This window comes from Mchenga conophoros, linkage group LG14 (assembly GCF_057382185.1).
Source record: "Mchenga conophoros isolate Kocher_MC1m ecotype Shallow Benthic linkage group LG14, M_conophoros_male_GT1.1, whole genome shotgun sequence".
Lineage (NCBI taxonomy): Eukaryota > Metazoa > Chordata > Actinopteri > Cichliformes > Cichlidae > Mchenga > Mchenga conophoros.
The window spans coordinates 9,641,337-9,664,241 of NC_140539.1; the positions used below are offsets into that span (position 1 = coordinate 9,641,337).

Sequence of the window (22,905 nt, forward strand, 5' to 3'; positions counted from 1 at the left end):
TTATAGTCATTTATTTTTGGACATATTTCAATAATCCATCTGCAATTTTGTTTACCAGCCTGGATCAGGACCATAGTTAAAACATTTAACTTTTAATCATTTTTATTAATTATACAGATCTAGTTAATACAGAGCATAAAGTTTTACTGCCCAGCAATTTCATAAAATGTGCAATAACTCTCAGTGTCAATCAATAGACCACCCATAATTACAGCAGGAACATTTTCTAAATCCATAATGTAACGTCAGATTTTTCATTGGATTCCCTTTTTTTCTGTGTAAAATAGAAATGCTGGTTGTAAGAAAAAAATAAATAAATAACAAAAAAACATAAAAGTGTTGACACAAGAGGGATCATGAGGCCCATGGGAATTCTGTCATAAATAAATACCAAAATGAAAACTAGCTGAAAAAAACCCCAAATGATTCACACTGCAGAAAGACCTTCTCTCTGCATTTACACGCATGAAGAGACCTGACTGCCCCATAGCAGTACTGTATGTCAGCCTCACGGAAGGACAAAATTCAACCATAAAGTAATGACTGATGTCTAAATAAATGCAGTCTGGTTACAGTAATAAATATGTTTCATTCTAAAGAATAGTAGAAGTGAAAAACAATGTGTTGAACATCTTTAAGTTGATATTTGAAAAAGTGAAGAAGTATATACATATATGTGCAAAAGGTCAGTATATTATGGCAGATAATGGTGAGGCAGGTGCAAACAGACAAAAGGACAAATTGAACAAAATCTCTCAACTTTACCTGAATTTTATAAATGAAAAGAAAACGTCTGCGTATTAATTCAATTCTCCGGTTTGGTAACCATAACTACACGCATGACACCCCTGCTTCTCATTGGTAGCTGCTCCGCTCAGTCCCGCCTAATACGGTTTGTAATTGGACAGACTGTTCAGATACAACCTTCCTATAGGCTGGCGTTCTGCACTACCATTCGTTAAACGAATACGCTTCCCGTCTTTCTTCACGCCTATTCACCCTGTGATTGGTTCGCAGTCAAGTTAGTCAAATTTTAACTTCCGGGTGTCGACTCGTTGCAAAATAGATCATTCCACTCTGCAGTCGTGGAAGTGGGCAGCCACTGAGATAAACCTGGAAAAATAGCGATAGGAAAAAAGTGAGTTACTTAATTTGGGAACATTATTTTGTTTTCATTCAGCACTTCTCCGTATACCTGTTGTTAACTTGGGTCTAATTTAGATACCGTTAGCTAGCTAGTCTGCGAGTCCACTAGTTACACAACCTGGATAACACCAGGAGCTAACTTAATAGCTAGTTGACATTCCCAGTTGGATGCATGTGTCGTTTTCTTTAATTCTGACATTTCTTGCAAACATACTTTGCCTATATGTGGTGTGGCTTACAGTTAGGAGGCTACACGTGACACCTCCCTCTTATAAAATGGGCAGCTGTGTATATTCAAGGTTAAACGGGGTGATGATCATCTTGCAGTTTTTGCCCAGAACTATTTCTTTTACATTTATATCTGAGGTCTCAAACTTCTACATTTTCTATAAATTATCAATTTTAGAGTATGGTGTGTGTGTGTTTGCTGTTTTGTATGCTGGCATTTTCCTGTATTGTCACTCAAACGTCTCATAACCTGTAACTTGAGTCCTCCTCTCTCCCTCCTCTGTGTTTGAAGTGATGCTGTCAGAAGTCCTGAAGGTGCTGCGAGGAGCTGGTAAAGTGGGCTCTTCACTGGTCTCCACTCAAGGCGAGCAGCTCCAATTAATGGCCTGCAACTCTTCCCTGGGAGCAGGGGTCAAAGTTGCTCAGGATGTGGTAGAAGGACTGGTTGGCACATTTATGGGTGGCAGCAGTCAGGTGAATTTAACTGAAAAATAAGCAGAAAGTAAAAAATAAGCTCTAAATGCAAAACAAGTCATACATAAAAGGAGCCATTAATGTCATAATTAAAAAACAAATAAACAAAACACTCTGTTCTTTGCTTGTCTTGAAAACAGCTGATTTAATCCCCTTTAGTTAAAGGTTGCTGCCTGCTTCAATCTGTGTGTAGTGGAAGAGGCAGACATATAAGTACTCACATTTTTGTGAGACTGTTCACTGACATTTCTGTATTCCCAAACCTTTTACTTCTGAAGGGGTAGATAAAAGTGCCAAACTCTTAACCTAACCTGATTATAAGCAAAAGTTCTAACCTATACAACATTTCATCTGACAGGCTAAAACTTGACATGTCATTGTATATTTTTTGTCTTGTTACCTGTAAATAATGACTTCAGTCACTTACTGATGCTCTTTTAAATGAGAGAGGGCTGCAAACCCACAATCTGCAAATTATAGCTACAAAAACTTGGTTTACACTGCTCCCTAAACCGGCACTACAATAGTTCACTCAGCAATTTCTTTTTGTGTGTGTGCGTGTGTGTGTGTGTTTGTGCAGCAGCAGTCAGTACAGGAGGATGTGTTTCCGGATGCGGAGGGCTGGGAGAATATGGACCCTGAAGAAGCAGCCAAATGGGCTGTGGGGTCCCATTTCCCCCCTGCTGAAGGGGAGCACAGCCAAACAGAAACGGGACCTGCAGCACAGATGCACACAGGTATTACTGAGTGTTTATCGGATGCACTAACAGAGGTTTACGGTAAGAATATAGAAATGGTATTGTTTGGTTTCCAGCATTGCTCCTTTTTATCCAGAATGTTTGCCTCAACAAATATAAAGAAACCATTTATTTAGGTACTGGTCTTTTTAAGTTTAACAAATACACATTTAAAAAAAAAGAAAATAGCATCCTTAAGGCCTCCATACCACGTGGCGTGTATATTTCAGCCAGTTATTGGCCCTTAAGTATTGTATTTTTTTTTCTTCTCTCTGCATTAGGGGTATCTCCTAAATCAGGAATGGCAGGAGGCGGCGCAGGCTGGCCTGGGCAGGGTGCTCGCTTCCTTCACAACACCTCGGCCCTCCACCGGTACTACTTCCAGAGCAGGTCTCGCCACAACACTGTTGTGGCCAAGCTCACACCTGAGGACATCAAGAAAGCCCGGGAGGCAAAGCAGGCATTGGCCAAACCTGTCAAACAGAAGGTTGGTTTGAGGACGCCCGTGTGCAAATAGTCAGGTCCAAAAGGTTTTGAACAATGAAAAGTTTTGTGGTTTTGCCTCTGTACACCACCACAATGGAATTAAACCAAATGATAAGAGTGTGACTGAGCTGCAGACGTTCAGCTTTAATTCATTGGGTTTAATAAAAGTGTTATATAGTCCTGCACGATTACTTTAGTGGCTCCTAAAAATATTTTTATTTCATTGTCAGAAAAGCATAACTCTGCTTTTACAATCATGTTGTGTGACATTCCTGCTAATGTAAAAATCTTGGCATCAATATAAAATGGTCCTCATTTACCTAAACTGAATGCTCCTCTTAGAAGGCAAATCAAACAAATTTATTAAAAAATGGTACCAGAACACAAAATCAAATTAACAGGGCTCTGCCTTTATTTTTGCATTGTGTTCTGATCCTTTTCATTAACACTTCATTGCTTAACACTTCATCAAACCTAAAAGAAAAACTTAAATGTATTGAATGAACTGACCAGCTCAGCAATAACAAAAAGGCCCAAAAAACCCCAGAAGACAACTAAATGGTCAACGTCACATCATCTAACTAAGTTGAGGCACACCTCGACCCTTGTGGACGTATGCTTATCATCATCAAAGTCTACAGTCAAAAGATGCCTTGATGGATGGAAGTGCAGAGGGTTTACAATATGGTGCTGTGTGTGCTCTGATCAGATTCAACCAAATGTCTTGACCCAAAGCAAACTGCAGAAGCTACCAAGAGTTTCCCGATGCAGATTGTTCAATGACCATCTCATCCCAACCCATTAGAACAGCGTTTCAATTATCAAATACAAAAATGAATTCATAGAGACCCACAAACAAACAGCAACTGGATTCAGCTGCAATAAAGGCCCGGCAGAGCAAGTAAGGAAACACAGCATTTGGTGATGTCCATGGATTCTAGGCTTCAGGCAGTTGTGTACTACAAAAGATTTTCATCCAAATATTCAAAAGAATCCATATATTCTGGATGGTCTTTATTATGTTTGTCCTGTTATGTTTGGGCCTCTGAAAATGTATCTAAAAGTGATGTGAATTCCTAAACGGTTAATGCAATACTTTTGTTAAAGACCTTGAATTTAAAAAGTCTGCACTTCATATCAGTGCATTATTTGATTCATGTCATGTGGGAATGCAAACAGAGAATGCTTATGGAGCTAACTGTATACACACATGCAGACAGATACAATTAATAATATGCATTATTGTGGATGTATATCGTTATATTACTTTGAGTTCATACATTTCATCTTATTTGAGTGAATGAACAGATGGTCAAAACCCATAATATTTATCTAATGAGTTTGTGTACATATTCAGTCTTTTTGACTTTTAGTGTTCGTTTAAATTATATTTTAATAATGATTTCTTTATGTGTGTTCTGTAAAAGGTATATATTTTTTCTCTTCCACCCACATGTCATTGTTCCCAGAGTTCACGAGGTCTTTTTAGTCCTATTTCTGCAGTAAAGTGAGATGCTGGAAGAGTTGGAAAAGAGTCAGTCACCACTACAGATATTATTAATAACATTTTTTTTCATTCACATGTTTGACTTTCTGCAGCTGAGCGACCGTGCCAAAGAGAGAAAGGTGCCCGCCACAAGAATCAGCAGGCTGGTTAATTTCGGGGGTGAGAATAATCTGTTTTTGTTTACCTGCTCAGTTTGTCTCTGGGTTTCAAATTGACTCCAGGAGCCGTCGGACAAAGATGATCGTTCACTAAAATGTCTAAGCTGGGAAACCCAAGTTTATCAAGTGGTGACATAAGAATGACTTGAATCATAACTCGGTGACCATCTTTAGTTGCAAAGAAAAAAAAAAGGGGGGGGGGGGGGGCTTTGCTTAATAAATGCAATATGTTCCATGATGTCAGGTGTGGACAAAGACACAACTGAATGAATTTTTCTTACACCACAAAAATAGATTTTAAATGAAAATTTCAGAAAAAAATGTTCAGTAAGTAACTGGAGAAATGACTCGTCAGTACTTTGAAGCTCTGGTGTTGAGTGTTTTCTTTTTTCCTGTTAAAAAACAAACAAACAAAAAAACTTTTTGATTAGTTGACTTGTTGAGGCATGTATGGTCCATTCTGCCGTCACTATTGTTTAGTGATTTGACTGCTGATTGAAATGTTGGAGGCTCTTTTCCCCACTTAGAATCTGTGAAATTGTGCTTCATGTGAGGAATTTTCTGAATACTAATGTAACCTTGAGCCTATGGTGTGAAATCTACAAATCAATCCCATTATGAAGCCTTCAATGTAAATCTAACAGTTCTGATGAGACACATTCAGTCACTTATGGATATTCTTGGAGTCTATTAACAATACTTTATTTGTTTTCTCATTGACAACTGTTGGTTATTAGCTTACCACTGTTACAATAAAAATAAAATTCTTGCTTCTTAATCATCAGAAGTCAAGAAGAGTTAAAGGTGTGGTAAAATATGTGGGGTAGTGGAGTATACTTCCATCCTGCTACATAGCAGCAACATCTGTGTGGGATTGGTGGTTTCCTCTAGCATGTCTTCAAGGGCCCTGCAGTTAAAATTGCTTCTGTCCCTCTGCTGCAGGATTGGCGGTAGGGCTGGGAATCGGTGCCATTGCAGAAGTGGCAAAGCAGTCACTAGGAGGCAAACAAAAAGCAGGTAAAGATGTTTTACTGCTGTTCTCTCCTTCCATCCTGTAAACGAGCCTTGTGTCCTACACTCTTGGCAGATTCAGCAGACAGATGGACGCCTGGTAAACCTTGAGTTGTTTCTAATGTGTCAATACCCGATAGGCCCAGGACAGGCTTTAGATCAGATATGCTAACAAGAATTTATAACGGCTTTACAGGGAGTGCAGAATTATTAGGCAAGTTGTATTTTTGAGGAATAATTTTATTATTGAACAACAACCATGTTCTCAATGAACCCAAAAAACTCATTAATATCAAAGCTGAATGTTTTTGGAAGTAGTTTTTAGTTTGTTGTTAGTTTTAGCTATTTTAGGGGGATATCTGTGTGTGCAGGTGACTATTACTGTGCATAATTATTAGGCAACTTAACAAAAAACAAATATATACCCATTTCAATTATTTATTTTTACCAGTGAAACCAATATAACATCTCCACATTCACAAATATACATTTCTGACATTCAAGAACAAAACAGAAACAAATCAGCGACCAATATAGCCACCTTTCTTTGCAAGGACACTCAAAAGCCTGCCATCCATGGATTCTGTCAGTGTTTTGATCTGTTCACCATCAACATTGCGTGCAGCAGCAACCACAGCCTCCCAGACACTGTTCAGAGAGGTGTACTGTTTTCCCTCCTTGTAAATCTCACATTTGATGATGGACCACAGGTTCTCAATGGGGTTCAGATCAGGTGAACAAGGAGGCCATGTCATTAGTTTTTCTTCTTTTATACCCTTTCTTGCCAGCCACGCTGTGGAGTACTTGGACGCGTGTGATGGAGCATTGTCCTGCATGAAAATCATGTTTTTCTTGAAGGATGCAGACTTCTTCCTGTACCACTGCTTGAAGAAGGTGTCTTCCAGAAACTGGCAGTAGGACTGGGAGTTGAGCTTGACTCCATCCTCAACCCGAAAAGGCCCCACAAGCTCATCTTTGATGATACCAGCCCAAACCAGTACTCCACCTCCACCTTGCTGGCGTCTGAGTCGGACTGGAGCTCTCTGCCCTTTACCAATCCAGCCACGGGCCCATCCATCTGGCCCATCAAGACTCACTCTCATTTCATCAGTCCATAAAACCTTAGAAAAACCAGTCTTGAGATATTTCTTGGCCCAGTCTTGACGTTTCAGCTTGTGTGTCTTGTTCAGTGGTGGTCGTCTTTCAGCCTTTCTTACCTTGGCCATGTCTCTGAGTATTGCACACCTTGTGCTTTTGGGCACTCCAGTGATGTTGCAGCTCTGAAATATTGCCAAACTGGTGGCAAGTGGCATCTTGGCAGCTGCACGCTTGACTTTTCTCAGTTCATGGGCAGTTATTTTGCGCCTTGGTTTTTCCACACGCTTCTTGCGACTCTGTTGACTATTTTGAATGAAACGCTTGATTGTTCGATGATCACGCTTCAGAAGCTTTGCAATTTTGAGACTGCTGCATCCCTCTGCAAGATATCTCACTATTTTTGACTTTTCTGAGCCTCTCAAGTCCTTCTTTTGACCCATTTTGCCAAAGGAAAGGACGTTGCCTAATAATTATGAACACCTGATATAGGGTGTTGATGTCATTAGACCACACCCCTTCTCATTACAGAGATGCACATCACCTATTATGCTTAATTGGTAGTAGGCTTTCGAGCCTATACAGCTTGGAGTGAGACAACATGCATGAAGAGGATGATGTGGACAAAATACTCATTTGCCTAATAATTCTGCACTCCCTGTAATATGTGTTAAATGAGCAGTGCTTGATGATGTACCACTGCCTCAGCTTTTATGCTCCACTATCCACAGTTGTCTCAGTTTAAGGCCAGAGCTTATTTACATGCACCAGTTTAAATGAAATAAATGACTTCTGTCATGCTATGATACTCTTAATATGTTGCACCTAATATCATTACTAATACTGCTTCTGTTTACAGATGTAAGCTCCCTGCTCGACTCTCCCTTCCTGTCAGAGGCCAATGCTGAGAGAATAGTCAGCACTCTGTGTAAGGTCCGTGGAGCTGCTCTCAAGATAGGCCAGATGCTCAGCATACAAGGTACACGCTGTAACACGGGCTGCACGCAAAATGCTCTTTAGATGTCCTCACAGGATTTTTCTGACAGTGGCTTTTTCTCTTCAGACAACTCCTTTATCAACCCCCAACTGCAGAAGATCTTTGAGAGGGTCCGACAGAGTGCAGACTTCATGCCCACATGGCAGATGACTGTAAGCCCAAGACCTGTTACTGGCTCTTCAGCTATTTTCACACAATTATTTCAATTCAGTTTTATTTGCAAAGCTTGAAATGAAAACAACAGTCTCCTCAAGACTGTAAGGGGAAAGACCGTATAATAATAGAGAGAAAACCCCAACAATAGGGTGACCCTACCATGAGCAAGTAGTTGGCGACAGTGGAAAGGACACCCCCCCCCCCCCCCCCCCCCCCTTTAAGTGGAAGAAACCTCTGGTAGAACCAGGCTCGGGAAGGGGCAGCCATCTGCCACGACCAGTTTTATCTAATCTTAGAAGCAGGAAATTGTCAGAATATGATGTGTGAGGACCCAAGGTGCAACACAAGTAGGTGGCAGTTTTTAAAAAGGCGAGCCCTTTATTGAGCTGTTAAAAATCTCATGAGGCAAAACACAAAACTAAGCCAAATGAAACTCACTAAGGAGCTGAGATGCTAGGGAACGAAGACCAGGAAACGGACTACACCAGGGAAATGAAATGAACAGTACACTGACGAAGGACAGAGGGAGACAGATACTGTCTATAAGCAGGAGGGTGATTAGGGGAAGTGGAGACACTTCCGGGCGGGAAATCATGAATAACAAGACAAGGGAAGTTAGACTGAACATAACGCACACGAGACAAGAGACTATCACAGTAAAACAGGAATCATCTTGTACAGAAACTGACTAACACATGCAGAGCGGACAGACATGGGGGGGCTGACTGGGGAAACAAGGGGATTACAAAAAGATAATAATGAAATGTTCCAAAACTAATAAGAAGAGCCAGAATATAAGCAGACACTACAAAGGTTATAATAAATGCCAAAGAAAACTCACAACAAAATACAAGAGAGCCAAATAAAACATTAGAGAATCTAAAAAAAACAAAGAATAATATAGTCTAAAGAAATTACAAACGCAAAACCAAGATTCTAAAAACCAATGATCCTAACAGAAACTGGAGGTCATCCAGGTCTTTAAGCCTTTAAGACATTTCTGCAGTTTAACTAAGGCTACGTTCACACTGCAGGTCTTAATGCTCAATTCCGATTTTTTGATCAAATCCGATTTTTTTTGTCTGCTTGTTCACACTACAAATAAAATGCGACAGCAAAGGCGCTCTAGTGTGAATCCTCAAAGCGGCCCGCATGCGCAAAAGAAGACGTCACACACAACGCGCTCTGTTTAGACCCAGAGCAACAGTATTGTTTGACTGATGGCCTTAATATAAATACTTGTTTCAGACTTTACGTTTCCCAATTTTTTCTTTAAGTTATTTTGTTAGTTACATAATAATGTAAATAACCTAATAATTATCCTTATTGCTGTTTTAGAGGAGCGGTGCTTCAAAGGATAGTTGCAGATTTCTGTCAGAATCTGCAGGTTATGCAGTACAAATAAAATGTTAACGTTTCTCCAACGTTGTCTTCCCAGCAGTTTCACTAACATCTACACGGGATGGCCAGGAAGCGTTCGTGATGTCTTCTCGGGTGCTGATAATTGGCGTCTGTCTTGTGTCCGTGACGTAAAAGACGGATTTAATGCGACATGACCATTCAAACAACAGTCGCTTTCTAAAACATCGGATTTGTATCGGATTCAGTACCACATACGAAAGTGACCCAGATCGGATTTGAAAATATCGGATTTGTCCCGTTCACACTGTCATAGCATGATCGGATATGAGTCGCATAGGGTCAAAAAAGTGGGATTTGATGCGCTTTCGCCTGCAGTGTGAACGTAGCCTATTTGTTGTGTGTTATCTGGCTTCATGGATAGATAGAGCTGGGTATCATCTATCTGCCTAGCAATGAAATGCATGCTGTGCCTTCTAATGATACAGCCTGAAGGAACCATGTACAATGTGAATAAAATCAGTCTTGGCACAGAACCCTGTGGAACTCCATAATTAACCACAGTGTGTGACGACAACTGCCCATTTACATGAACAAACTGGAGATTATTACATAATTGTGATTCAAACCACTGCAGCACATTCCTTTCCAGTAATTTCTGACAGTATCTAAACAAAGTGGCTTTATGTCTGAATGAGCATCCTGTTTGCCTTTCCATAACAGGATTCTTACTAGACGACAAGTAATTCTATTTATACGTCACTTTGAATGCGCCACAAGTCTGAACCTCATCCTGACATGTATCCTGTCATGCATAGCGGGTGACACTGTTGCCTGTTAAATATCTTGTGCATCTCAGTTGCTCAGGTCTCTTAAAAACATGATTGTTTTTGAGCCTATAACCACTCCTGCATTGTGGCTGGTTTACCCTCTACAGCATCTACTTCTTTAACTCTCCATAGGCACTCATAAATGGATTTCAAACAATACCCATCCATCCGTTTCCTTAACCACTTATGCAATTCAGGGTTGTAGGAGGCTGGAGCCTATCCTAGCTGTTACAGGGAAAGAGGTAGAGCACTCTCTAAACCAGTACACCAGTCTATTACAGGTCTAACACAGAAAGACGGACAATTATTTGGATGCAGTATCTTGTTATGGAACTGGATTTACAACTACTTCAGCTATGTATTCATTGCTTTTATTTTCTGATGATTTCATATAGTTTTCACCTACTATGCAAAAAGATTAATGTGTAGATACTACAGCACCAGTTTGGCCTTTTATTTTCTTATCATAAAAGGCCATTTGGATAGTTTGTAAATGCCTATATTGTTGTAATAAAAAGTTGAGCTTTTCAGGCAGCCCTATGCACAAATATCTCTACATTAAGAACATTATTCACTACACTTTTTGGTGTTTTGATGATTGTTATTGGGAGGAATTGTGCGCTGTCCTTCATGTCGGATCAGTGCTGTTGTAGCAGCACGTGGTTGCCAAACACCTTATTTAAGCCTTTTTCTTACATGTGCTATAGCTCGGGATCTTTAGCATTACCCAGTGTGATGTATGACAGTGCTGCAATCTGTGTTTCTGACTGTATAGAAAGTTCTGGAGGAGGATCTGGGGCCAGGCTGGCGAGAAAAGCTCTCATCCTTTGAGGACAAACCATTCGCTGCAGCTTCTATTGGCCAAGTCCACCACGGGGTTTTAAAAGATGGTAGAGAAATCGCCATGAAGATCCAGGTAGAAGCTTATCGACACACTTGCGCAGTCTGCGTTTCACTCTCTGCATTGGACTCGACCGTCTGTTTGTCACTTATTCTTCTCAGTACCCTGGTGTGGCAGAGAGCATCCGCAGCGACATAGACAACCTGATGGCAGTACTGAAAATGAGCGTGGCTCTGCCAGAAGGTAACAACTACAGGACTCTGTAGTGTCCTTTTTGTGTCTGACTTTCCTCAGAGCAGATTCAAAATCAGCAAGATGTATTTAGTCAATAAGAAATTCTGATTTTTATTCATTTATTTATTTATTTGTAATCTTAAAACAACTGTACATTGCAAGTTTGTATACTATGACTTTCACCCATGTGTAAATCATAACCAGTGTCTCCACTATTTAAGACCACAAGGTGGTGCTATAGATGCAGGTCAAACTAGCTTTTTATCCAAGAGAGGCTTGTTTCAGACATTAATGATTCTTTCATTATTAATAAAGAATTTGCATATTTATTTATTAATTGTCTAAAATAATAAGTAATTAGTTTATTTATGTAGTTTATGTGGTTTTCAACTTACCTGTTTGAGGGCTTTCCACAAACCTTTTCAAAGTTGTGTTGTTTAAGTGATTGCTGACACCGTTATTATAGGTGCATAATGGCTTGTAGTAGCTACAGAGCATAATTGGTGCAACCAGTTGAGTGACCACACTGGATTTTAAGCTTTTATTTTATTAACCCACAGTGGAGAGATGACAGAATATGTGATGGGAGAGAATAATTAGATCCCTGGGGATCTGTCCATGTCAGAGTAAAAGTGCTTATTTTTGTCAGTTGCGCTCTCGTCACGCTTTAATGCCAGATCAAATGAATAACTTGACATGAGCACAGCTCCATCTGTGGCAGGTCTTTTTTTTGCTCCCTGCTTCTTTTTTTTTCTTAAGACTACTTCTTCAGTTTGGCTGGCAGTAGATATCCCACTCAAAAACCTTTGCAGCAAACAGGATGAGTTTTATGGCTCAGTGTTTTTATTTTTTTCAGCAATCTGCAGAAATAATCTGTAAAGCCATGCACATCCTAGTGTTCAATAGAATGGTTGCTAGATCAGAAAATGTCAGATGTAAAAACAAATTGATCCACACACCGAGAAGTCAGGAAGGGAATTACACGGCTGATAAAAATATAATCTGTAAATGGGAGCTGTTTGCTGCGCGGAGCAAGCTCTTCGCATTTCATCCAGTGGCAGCAACACTTGCTAAAGCAAGTGGCGTTTTTGTGACTGTAGTTTTCTTTGTGCAGCTACAGTTGTTTATTTTCTTTGTGGTAACTGTACGCATTGCACTCTTTCACCAAACATCTCTCTTCATTTCTCACCCATGTTTGCACTGCAGCTCCGTGCCTCCCCTGAGCTTTCACACTGACACTCATATTGAATGTTAGGCACACTCTTTGGGGATCCTTTTCAATGTTGTCAGACACTTACAAAGACAATCGTAGCTTGTTGGTGGCAAATACTCACATTTTAACTCTGACACAGACTGTTGCCCTGTGGGATTACTCGCTCCCTATTGGATTAATTCATTTTTGTCCCAATTAACACTCTAAATAAAAAAAAAAAAAAATGGTAACCCAAGGCTTAGCTTGAATAATGCCTGGATTTTCTTTTACCTATAGCCCACCAGTATACCAAAATACACTTTTAATGCAATGCCTACAACCTGATGTTGATTTTTTTCTGTGTTCTCCCTGCTACATACTCATGCAGTATATGAATTATTTTTAGACAGAAGCTACCCTGCTCTGTTAGAAGATGACATGGTCTGTGTGTTTTCTTTGCACCATTTATTTTTCCACAGGTCTGTTTGCAGACAGCAGCTTGGAGGTTCTACAGAGAGAACTGGCATGGGAGTGTGACTATAAGAGGGAAGCACAATGTGCCAAGAAGTTCAGGTAGGTTTCTGTTGAACCCAGGCCGGTGTTGTGCTGCTGTGTACCGTTTGAGCTACACTGACGTTACAGGGTGGATTCTTAATACTTATGTCCTGGTAGCTGCCACAGAACATATACATTCAACCTAAGCTGTCTGGGTACACGTCTAGCTGATGTATTGTTTTTTATAATGTACAGTATACCAGTAGAGGTGGCAGATTATATATATTTCAAGTGTAATTAGTAAATCAAGCATCACATTTAGCATTTCTTGGTAATCTTTACTTAATTATAATGCAGGCAGTTATGGTATAGTTAATTTTAACTGTCTTTGCGTGTGATTTGAGATTGGTTTTGTATATTTTGGGTTTTGCATATTTTCCATTTTGCAAATAACCTAATCATAAATCATTAAGTTTTTTTTTTGTTTTGTTTTTTTCTTGCTCTCTCTCGTACCTCGGCCTTTAGATCACTGCTGGAGGGAGATGAGTTTTTCCAAGTCCCCGAGGTGATTGATGAGCTGTCAGGCCAGAGGGTGCTCGCCATGGAACTGGTGCAGGGCGTCCCACTGGACATGTGCGTAGAGCTGGACCAGGAGACCAGGAACCAGGTGTGTTTTACTTCAACAGTTAGGTGAATTTCATTCATTTGTCAGATGTCTAGGTGCTAGGGTTTGAACTGCGCTGGAATACAAGGGGATGTTATTGTGGTGGTGATGCTCAACTGGGTTAAAAAAAAAAAAAGAAAGAAAAGAAAATCACATTATGATGCTTCAGTTTAAAATATGCATAGTGAAGTAAAGGTCATCCAGTTTTACAGAAGACTCAGTGAAAATCATCCACGGGGCAGTCCTGGGCTGGGAAGCCTGCAATTAGAGGTCCATGACAGTCTGGAGCTCTAATTGTAGGAACCAATTAGAGCTGAAAGCCTCTGATGAGCAGGAGCAGATCGGATAGCTCTGCCCCCATACGAGGCTTTTGTTAAAGACTTACCCTGTTGCCAAGTCTAAATTTAAATATGCGTAGAGTTTGCGAGGTCTTCACCTTCCATTCGTAATTGGTAACAAAATTTAAAGCAATTTAATCATAAGTTTTGACATGTGTTGTACTCTGACAAGTGCAGATTCATATAAATCTCTCAGAACAAAATGACTTGGTGGTAAATTATTCAGCAGCACCTACAGTGCAGTGTGGAAGTGATACTCTGTGTCACTGTGGAAATATGTGTTTCAGAGCTGAGATAAGGCAACAAATTTTAGACAGAGTGGATACAGTGTGGCAGGGAATCACAGCACCATGAGAAGGCTACACAGGATAGGATCCAAAGGGTGGAAGGAAATGTCACATTGTTAAATGACAGCATGATGGTGAACACAAGCCTCTTCTCTCCACTTCAGATCTGTTCCAGCATCCTGCAGCTGTGTCTCAGGGAGCTGTTTGAGTTCAGATTCATGCAGACGGATCCAAACTGGGCCAACTTCTTCTACAACTCAGACACCAACAAGGTGGGGCAGTCATGCCATGTTTAAACCAATGTTAAATGTTAATAGGGATGTCAAATACAGCAGATTCATTCCACTCTTGTCTTTAGGTTGTTCTTTTGGATTTTGGAGCGTGCAGAAGCTACCCAGAATCCTTCACAGACGACTACATACAGGTATGATAAATCTGCCCGCAGTCAACCTCGCAACATGATTTATGCATCAAGGTTTCTCTCAATAATTTAACGTCGGAGCCTTTGGTTAAATTTTGTGTCAGCCAAGGCAAAAAAAAAAGATTGTGAACAGTCGCATGCATGTGCACACATTCAGCCTGAAAGTGGAGCTCTGTAAATAAACAAGATTGTGTTGTGTGCTCAGGTGATTTATGCAGCTTCTGTCGGCGATCGAGCCACCGTTCTTTCCAAATCCAAGGACCTGAAATTCCTGACGGGCTTCGAGGCCAAGGTAGTTTTATTTTAGTCGCTGCTGCTGCTTATTTTTGATATGCTTTATCTGTTTTTGTCTCTTTTGTGTTCTCAGTTTGTTTGCATTCAGCACTGTTTCACTGCAGCGCACAGCCCTTATGCTCTTACCCCGTTTCACTAGTCTCCCTTTTGTTTTCAGTAGATAAATGCAATATGATGCTTACCTGATTTATAACTTTGACTCATTTCAAGTTAAAGGGTCTCTTGTCATGCACCCGAGGACTGCTTGCAGAGTTGCTGCTCTGTGGAAGTCCAGTTCTAAACATTTAAGGTTGCCCTTCTGCTATTTCATCTCTTCTGTATCAAACTGCTAATGACAGTCATTTCTCTGGTTACAACCCAGAGACCAAGCAGGAGTCGTCCACAGTGTTGTAGCCCAAAGGCAGCGCTTCAGGTCAGGAGCGTGGGAGGAAATTAAGTAGAAAAAACTTAAGCTGTTGTTTGCTGGCAAACAGCAACCTGAAATAACAGGAGTTTTGTGGTCACACGATTGGAATCTTTACTCACCTGATTTGACTCCTTGCTCCTCGGTCCCCCTCAAGTTGAAGCATCATTGTTTTGACACGCTTGAGCAGATGTGGCAAAGGGAAACAGTGGATTTTACACACAGTCTTAAAATTACAGCTGCAGTAAAAGCAGATTAGAGGTGCACAAGAAGAAGATCTTGAAGAGGAGATCTAAACTACTTCCATGGCCACAGGTGTATAAGGTCAAGCACCTGGGCATGCAGACTGCTTCTACAAACATTTAAGAAATAATGGCTCAGCAAATTCCAGCGTGGTACTGTCATAGGATGCCACGTGTGCGACAAGTCCAGCCGTGAAATTTCCTCTCTGCTAAATATTCCACAGTCAGCTGTTTGTGATATTTAACAAAGTGGAAGTTAATGGTAATGAAAGCAACTCAGCCATGAAGCTGCACACCAGTGCACAAAGCAGGTCCTTAAAGACACAGATGAGTGAGTTTGGTGTGGAAGAACTTGACTTTATGGGGTGGCTGTAGCTCAGGTGTCAGAGCAGGTCAGCCACTAGTCAGAAGGTCGGTGGTTCGATCCCAGGCTGCCTCCTGGCTGCATGCCAAATATCCTTGGGCAAGATACTAACCCCATGTTTGCCTACTGGTGGTGGTCAGAGGGCCCGGTGGCGCCAGTGTCCAGCAGCCTCGCCTCTGTCAGTGCGCCCCAGGGCAGCTGTGGCTACAATGTAGCTTGCTATCGCCAGTGTGTGAATGTGTGTGTGTGTGTGAATGGGTGAATGACTGAATGTAGTGTAAAGCGCTTTGGGGTCCTTAAGGACTAGAAAAGCGCTATACAAATGCAGGCCATTTACCATTTGACTGGCTTGACCTCAACCCGATAGATATTGAAGACTGTTAGCTAGGTCTTCTTGTCCAACATCCGTGTCTGATCTCACAAATGTGCTTCTGGAAGAATGGTCAAAAATTCCCATAAGCACACTCTTAATTGTGGAATATGGCTTATTAAACCCTATGGATTTATAATGAGATGTCACTCAAGTTCAGATGCGTGTGAAGGCAGACAAGCAAGTACTTTTGGCGTGTATCAGCCTATGTGTGCTATTAAAGTGTCATTTATTATATGAAATATGACTCAGTTAAAGAAAACGCATGTAATTATATATACAGTCCAAGATATCATGCATACTTAATGCTCTGACATTAACATGCCTGCTGTAATTCTTCTTCCTGCTCCACGACAGGCCTTCGCAGATGCTCACGTGGAAGCGGTGATGATTCTCGGTGAAGCCTTCGCATCCGCCGAGCCCTTCGACTTCGGCACTCAGAGCACTACTCAGCGCGTTCAGAGCCTCATCCCGGTCATGCTCCGCCACCGCCTCACCCCTCCACCTGAGGAGACCTACTCCCTCCACCGCAAGATGGCCGGCTCCTTCCTCATCTGCTCCAAGCTGAAGGCGAAAATACCGTGCAAGGACATGTTCCTCGATGTGTACCACGCCTACATGCAGCGTAGGCAGGCCGGGCATGCAGCGCAGGCTAGGGCTTAGCAGTTCTGAGACAAGTTTCTTAATTTGCCTTTCTCAGAGTGGCTCAGGAGTACAGAGACAGAAAAGATTCACACTTAACTCCACAAGTGGAGCCACTGGATTGGACGTACATCGTGTCAGTAATAACAGACTTTGCCAGCGTGCTCTAACAAGGACCACAAATGACTTTTGCTGCTACACGTCACTCACATCAGTGTGAGGATGTTGTTAAGGATGTCCAAACACAACATTTTGGTGTGACCTTTACTTTTATGTACAGATAGAAATTAAACAATGACCTGATCACAGAGAAGTGCAGGCTTTCTGATTAGATTTTGTAAAAGTAAACACACAAAGCAAGGAGAGCTGCATGTTCTGTTTGTCCTCCCAGCTTCAGCTGGGTTTGCCTGCGAGCTCCACCTTATTTTTAAGTGGAGTGAGTATCTTCTATCTTGGGGGTGATGATACTGCCCCTGCACTGAATCACAGATGCTGCCAACTGCCGAGTCCTGTTTTTATAGAAGGCATTTTGTGCTTGCTGATGAGTTGGTGAATAAAGCTTTCACCTAAATGTGATGGCTGCCAGCCGAGATGACCAGATTATCAGATTAGTTAGAGAAGACAGTCTAATGGACCCTACAAAATAATGGCCTTGCATTATAAAGTGCACTTGGCATAAAACTCCATAACATGAAGTACCGTCAGCTCTTTTTCATGCTTATTTATTGCAAATACCTGCACTGTATCTTTAGAAGGCAGTGTGCTGTGCATGTTTTACTTTTGTAATGAAATAAAATCTGAAACAGTATTGTTTGTGTGTTTGTCACCAAGTGAGCTTTACTGGCAGGTGTCTACAAACAAATGATTCTTCCACACCCTATTGATCTTTCCGTTTCACATTTAGACCTGTTTTGGGAAATGTCAGTGACCGGAGGCCATGTTTGACCTCACCGTTTTCCTGCAATGGTCTTGTATTGACAGTTACGCGTAATAATAGTAGTTGAGCTGAAACAATGTTAGATTTGAGCTAATGGTGGCATTGATGGAGCTGTGTTTTCCAGGAACTATTTTCGTTCCAAGGCAGTGCTGCCAGTTTAGTCTGCGACCAAGCCATTAGAGCACTACGCAGCTGCCTGCAAGGCTCTCACACAATCATGGGAGCAGAAGTATTGGGCCTTCACTGGCATTATAAAAACCTGATGGAGAGAGAGAGATTGGGGAGGGGGCTTTAACTGAGTCCTTCCATTGAGCTCCGCGACGTCCTGCACAGTACAGCTGCTGAGCTGCTCCTACAGCGAGGTCTGCTCGTTCCTGCACTCTGCATTGGAATCAAGTTTATTTTCCTGAGTCTTGGAAATGGGCCGCTGCACATGTACAGAGAAGAAAAAGCACATTCTTCTCTTGTAGTTTCACGCAATGGAAAGTTAAAGTGCTTCTCTGCGTGTAAGAAGCAGCTGGCTTCAGTTTATTGGCGCAGAGTTAGCCTTTTTTTTTTTTCTTGGTCTCAGCCCTTTCACTGAGGCTCAACATTGGACCGGTGTGAGGTGATTTCTACCAGAACCAACCCGTTTATGAAGTGTTAAATGTGGTGCGTATGTGAAAACGTATTGTCATTGAAGGTGTCACTGTTTACATTTTGTTTGTGTGTAAAGACAAAGAGTGAGTAGCAGTTTTGGTGAAAACTGACCATGATGGAAGCAGTCTCAAACTTTCTCCTCTCCAACATTAAGTAGGATGCAATATATGATTCACTTATAAAATACCTACCCACATATGTAATAGTCAGAATTACTGCCACCTTTGTCACTAGTTTTAATCAGACCAGTTTTAATCAGGCTATTGCAGATTTACTGGTATGTTTTTCTTCTAGAATATGATGTTGAAAATGGTTTTTGACAAGCTCCAGCAACATGTTTGTATACAATCTGAGCACTGTTTGCAGCACAGTATTCATCACAGCTGTGTGTGATGTAGTTTCTGAAGTATATCGCCAGAAAAATACACGCTTAACACTTACAAACCCGGGCTGCCACTCCTGTTAGCTGAGAACAGGAAACTGAGGGAACAATTCCCACAAGCTCACCAAAACTGGACAAAAAAAGCTTGGAAAAAATCGCCTGGTCTGATAAGTCTCTGTTTCTGTTGTGACATTTAGATTATAGGCTCCATGTCCAGGATCATTCCTTTGTGGCTACAGTGTACCCATCTTCTAATGGCTGCTTCCAGCATAATCCCGCACCTTGTCACAAAGTTTAAATCATCTCAAACTGGTTTCTTGAAACTGACAGTCAGTTTAATCTGTAGTCACCAGATCTCAATCCAACAGTGCACCATTGAGAGTGAGAGCTTCCAGCTGACAAATATGCAGCAACTGTGTGATGCTGTCATGTCAATATGGACCAACATCTGTGAACATCGTGAAGGGCTAACATCTGTTTTCACGACTTTGCTGAATCTGTGCTACAAAAAATGAAAGAAGTTCTGAAGGAAGGTCTGATCTGGTGCTAGGAAAGTGTAACTAATAAAGCAGCCATGCGTTCAGTATGGACTTTTTAACATTTAACAATCTACGAACTTTCTACATCATTGCTTCACAATATGTAAAATACTGTGTTCTTAAAAATCTTTGAAGAGAAAGTGCTTGTAATCTTGGAGAAATTCAGTGTTAATTTAACTACATTTGCAAAATATAGTTAAAATTTTGTGCCTTGCTAAAATGGGCGGGTGTCCTCTTAGGGCGGAGATATCAAACTTGTGGGCCACATACAGCCCACTTTGATGTTAAGTGGGCTGAACCAGCAAACCTCCCCCTTCTGTCAGTGTAAAGTAATTTAACTAAACATTTAATTGCATTTAATACAAGAAAAAGAAGTGTAATTTCAACAGTGGGTATCAGTTGTTGTACATGAAAAAGAAATGCAGTTGTAGTAAATGAAAGACATCTGTCAGAACAAATAAACACATTTGTAAAATGACAGAAAAACGTTCTGGTAGCTCACTGCCCAGACATATTTCACATTCATTCACTGACAATGAAGCTAAAAGTGGGCTGGACTGGAGTCTTTGTCGGCCGATTCTGGCCCCCGAGCCTTATGTTTGACACCTGTGTTTTAGGGAGGCACGGGGACTTTCTTAAAACAGGGCTATAGTAAACCGTGAATCACAGCAGGTTAGATGCCGCACGGTGGCGCAGTAGAGCAACAGAACCACAACGCTGTGCTTTTTTTTCTTTTCTGGAAAACATCAATGGGAAGAGTAGATTTGCATGTCCGGCCGTCTGTGCCAATGGGCGCACTGGGAAGGCTGGGTTAGCGGGTGGAGCCGGGGGAAGCAGCCCAGTAAGTGCACAGTCAACAACCAAAGCATCCGAGATTACTACACCGATTCCACCGAAATCAGCCCCCCCTCCCGAAACCCCGAGTCGGTGCCTTTTTGGGGAAATATCGCTTTGATTGCACGAATAAGACAGACTCCCTGCTTTTTTAATTTTTAAAAAAAATTGTGCCTGCGTGTTTATGTGTGTGTGCGTGTGTGTGTAGGCTACGCCGACCAGGTTGTTTTGCGGCTCCACGTCGCCTCCACTCCATCGCTTTGGTAGTGCGGATGAAGAGGGGATTTTTGTGAAATTACACATTCCGCCTGATTCTCGTACAGGGCTAATTTATTTGTGTCCGAGGTCCTGGATTTACACAGAGGAGGAGGAGCGGGGAGCCGATCATCCGTCGTTCTCTTGGGTGAGTTCACTGGATTCGCGTCCAATCTGGCATCCCGATTTACTGACACTTCCAGCCTTATTTAGCAATCCGGTAATGTCTCCATAACGACTGGACCCACAACCAAGAATGGAGCCATCCACTCAGCGTGCGTTTAAATTCTTGATGTAAATAGTTTGGGAGCTGATTTAATGTTTCATTGGAAGTGCACCGCTCTGATATGGACCTCGCCAGCGGGCCCATATATGTGAAATGAATGAAATGTGGCAGCCTTGGTCTTTATGATAACAGCTCACAGCTGTGATCCATCACCAAAGACCACAACTACACTGTGCCTGGACTCTGATCGACTCTTTCACGCCAACTGCGTGCGCACAGGTTGTCTAATTGTGCTGGAGTCTCCAGATAATGCTCTAAAAATTTAAGAAAAACTCCAACTTTATTGTTGTATTGATGATCTATAGGTGTTATAACCACCCTATTACAGCATTTGTGGTCTGGAAATCAGCTTTATTTGATCTTTAGTGGCAAGGTGAATGAGATAATGTGTTATTGATTGAACTGAAAGTAGTAACTTATTGGTTCATGGGATTGTTTTAGTTTTAGCCAACCTCAGCTTGTGTGCGGAGGCCAATATTTCCATGCATCTCCAGGATTTTCTGCATTATCTCTCCATTGCATCACACCATGTGGGGAATCGTGCCTTTTGGGCGTGTTTGCATCATTTTCAAAGTTTTCTTCCAAGGGTGTATCTTTCTTTGTCTCATTGCTGCTTGTTGTGTTTTGGAAAGAATGTAAAGACGGGGGGCAAAGGATGCAAAGTGCATCGAGAACAGTGACACAATGCAAATTACATACATGCACACGCAAAGCGTGGCACATACCTTCGTACATAGGGCTGGGTAATGCATGCAGCTCTATTGACTGTGGAGCTCCATCTGTTCCATGACATGGCATTCCTCAGACAGGCAGTCATGCTGTTAGGGCTGGTCTGTGCTGACCCACTGGCTCAGAGTGAGGACACAGGAGTCACTTAGGGTGTGTTAAAAGCGTAGTACTCTTAGAGTACTAGTAGAGAGGGGCGCAGACTGTCTCCTGCCATTGGTCCTAGACTATTTGCATGTGCAGCTGGAGGGTAAGGCTTAAGTTGAGGCTTGTGGGGCTAGTCTCAGTCATGGATTAAGCTACAGCATGAGGAGTTTGTTTTGGAGTGTGTTCTGTAATGAGGCATGATTTGATTTAGAGATGTGGCTAAAATATGGTAAGGTTTAGTCCACACCTGCAACTTACTTGAGGTTAGGTTTGTGAGTGAAGCTGAATGGAGAATAAGTGGAATCTACAGTTATGGTTTCAGGATGGAGAACAGGAAAAAAACAAAACATGTTTGCTCCAAAGTTTGGCTTAGAAAGGCTGGAACGGGCCTGGGGCAAGTGACTCTAGAGGACTGATGATTAGATTTATGATGAGGCTGAAAAGAAGGGTTTGTGTGGTTAAAAGATCAGATCTCAGTTTGGTGTAAAGAAGGGCTAGTGCAGTCTAGCTACGGGACCTGAACGAAGAACAGATTGGTTTAGAGACTGGCTGTAGAGGTTGTAGTTTTGGGACAATCTGAAGCTTGAGACATACTAACGTGATCTGGGACTTCAACTAATGAAGGAGAACACGCGATTAAAAGGTGGGGCTGGAAGAAGTTTGCTCTAGGGATGTGACTAGAGGCACGCTATGTCTCCAGAGCCGAGGTAAGCTGGAGATCCAGGGATGGAAGAGAGCGAGTGACAGAGAGGGAGGAGTGGCAACTCTGGAAGTCCAAACCAAGTGACTGCTGAACATAAATCGCCTCTGATGTAGCTAATCACTGCTGCACTTCAGTCATCACAACTAGAACATAATTACACCGCCCCCATATACACAGCAGCACACACACACACACACATCAATGCATAGACACACACACACACACTCCATTTCCCCTCAGACCATTTCCCCTGTCCTCGAGCTCTGATTGCTGCATTAGGACTTGGCTGTCTTTTGTTTTCCACATACACGCACACACGCACATAAACGCACAAGGGGGAGGGTTGGGCCAGCTGAAACCACAATACAGGGGGGCGCAAAGGTCATCCAGCTGGCCAATCAGAGCGATGTCTGGGTTAGCTGGTAGTGGAGGAGGGCGTTGCTCCCCCCCTTTGTGCTGGTCAGGGTGGGTCTCCTAAACAAGCAG

General features: G+C 41.9%; 2 protein-coding genes across 3 annotated transcripts in view; both read left to right on the forward strand.

The window, feature by feature from the left end:
• The first annotated feature begins 1,010 nt into the window (after positions 1-1,010).
• coq8b (coenzyme Q8B) lies at positions 1,011-17,773 on the forward strand. 2 transcript variants are annotated; one of them, XM_085245089.1, is made up of 16 exons: positions 1,011-1,138; positions 1,667-1,848; positions 2,429-2,585; positions 2,867-3,072; positions 4,671-4,737; positions 5,679-5,753; positions 7,702-7,821; positions 7,906-7,991; positions 10,960-11,100; positions 11,187-11,268; positions 12,931-13,024; positions 13,472-13,613; positions 14,400-14,507; positions 14,594-14,659; positions 14,862-14,948; positions 16,687-17,773. In XM_085245089.1, coding segments are annotated over exons 1-16 (1,920 nt in total). In that variant the 5' UTR covers positions 1,011-1,137; the 3' UTR covers positions 16,993-17,773. The 2 variants fall into 2 exon arrangements, with proteins under 2 accessions (XP_085101215.1, XP_085101216.1); XM_085245090.1 differs by having other exon boundaries at positions 2,432-2,585.
• A 2,545-nt stretch (positions 17,774-20,318) lies between these two features.
• numbl (NUMB like endocytic adaptor protein) overlaps positions 20,319-22,905 on the forward strand; it is a 65,619-nt gene continuing 63,032 nt past the window's right edge. Inside the window, exon 1 of the mRNA XM_085245095.1 lies at positions 20,319-20,705. The gene's annotated coding sequence lies outside the window, so the exon portion shown is untranslated. The remainder of the gene's footprint in view (positions 20,706-22,905) is intronic.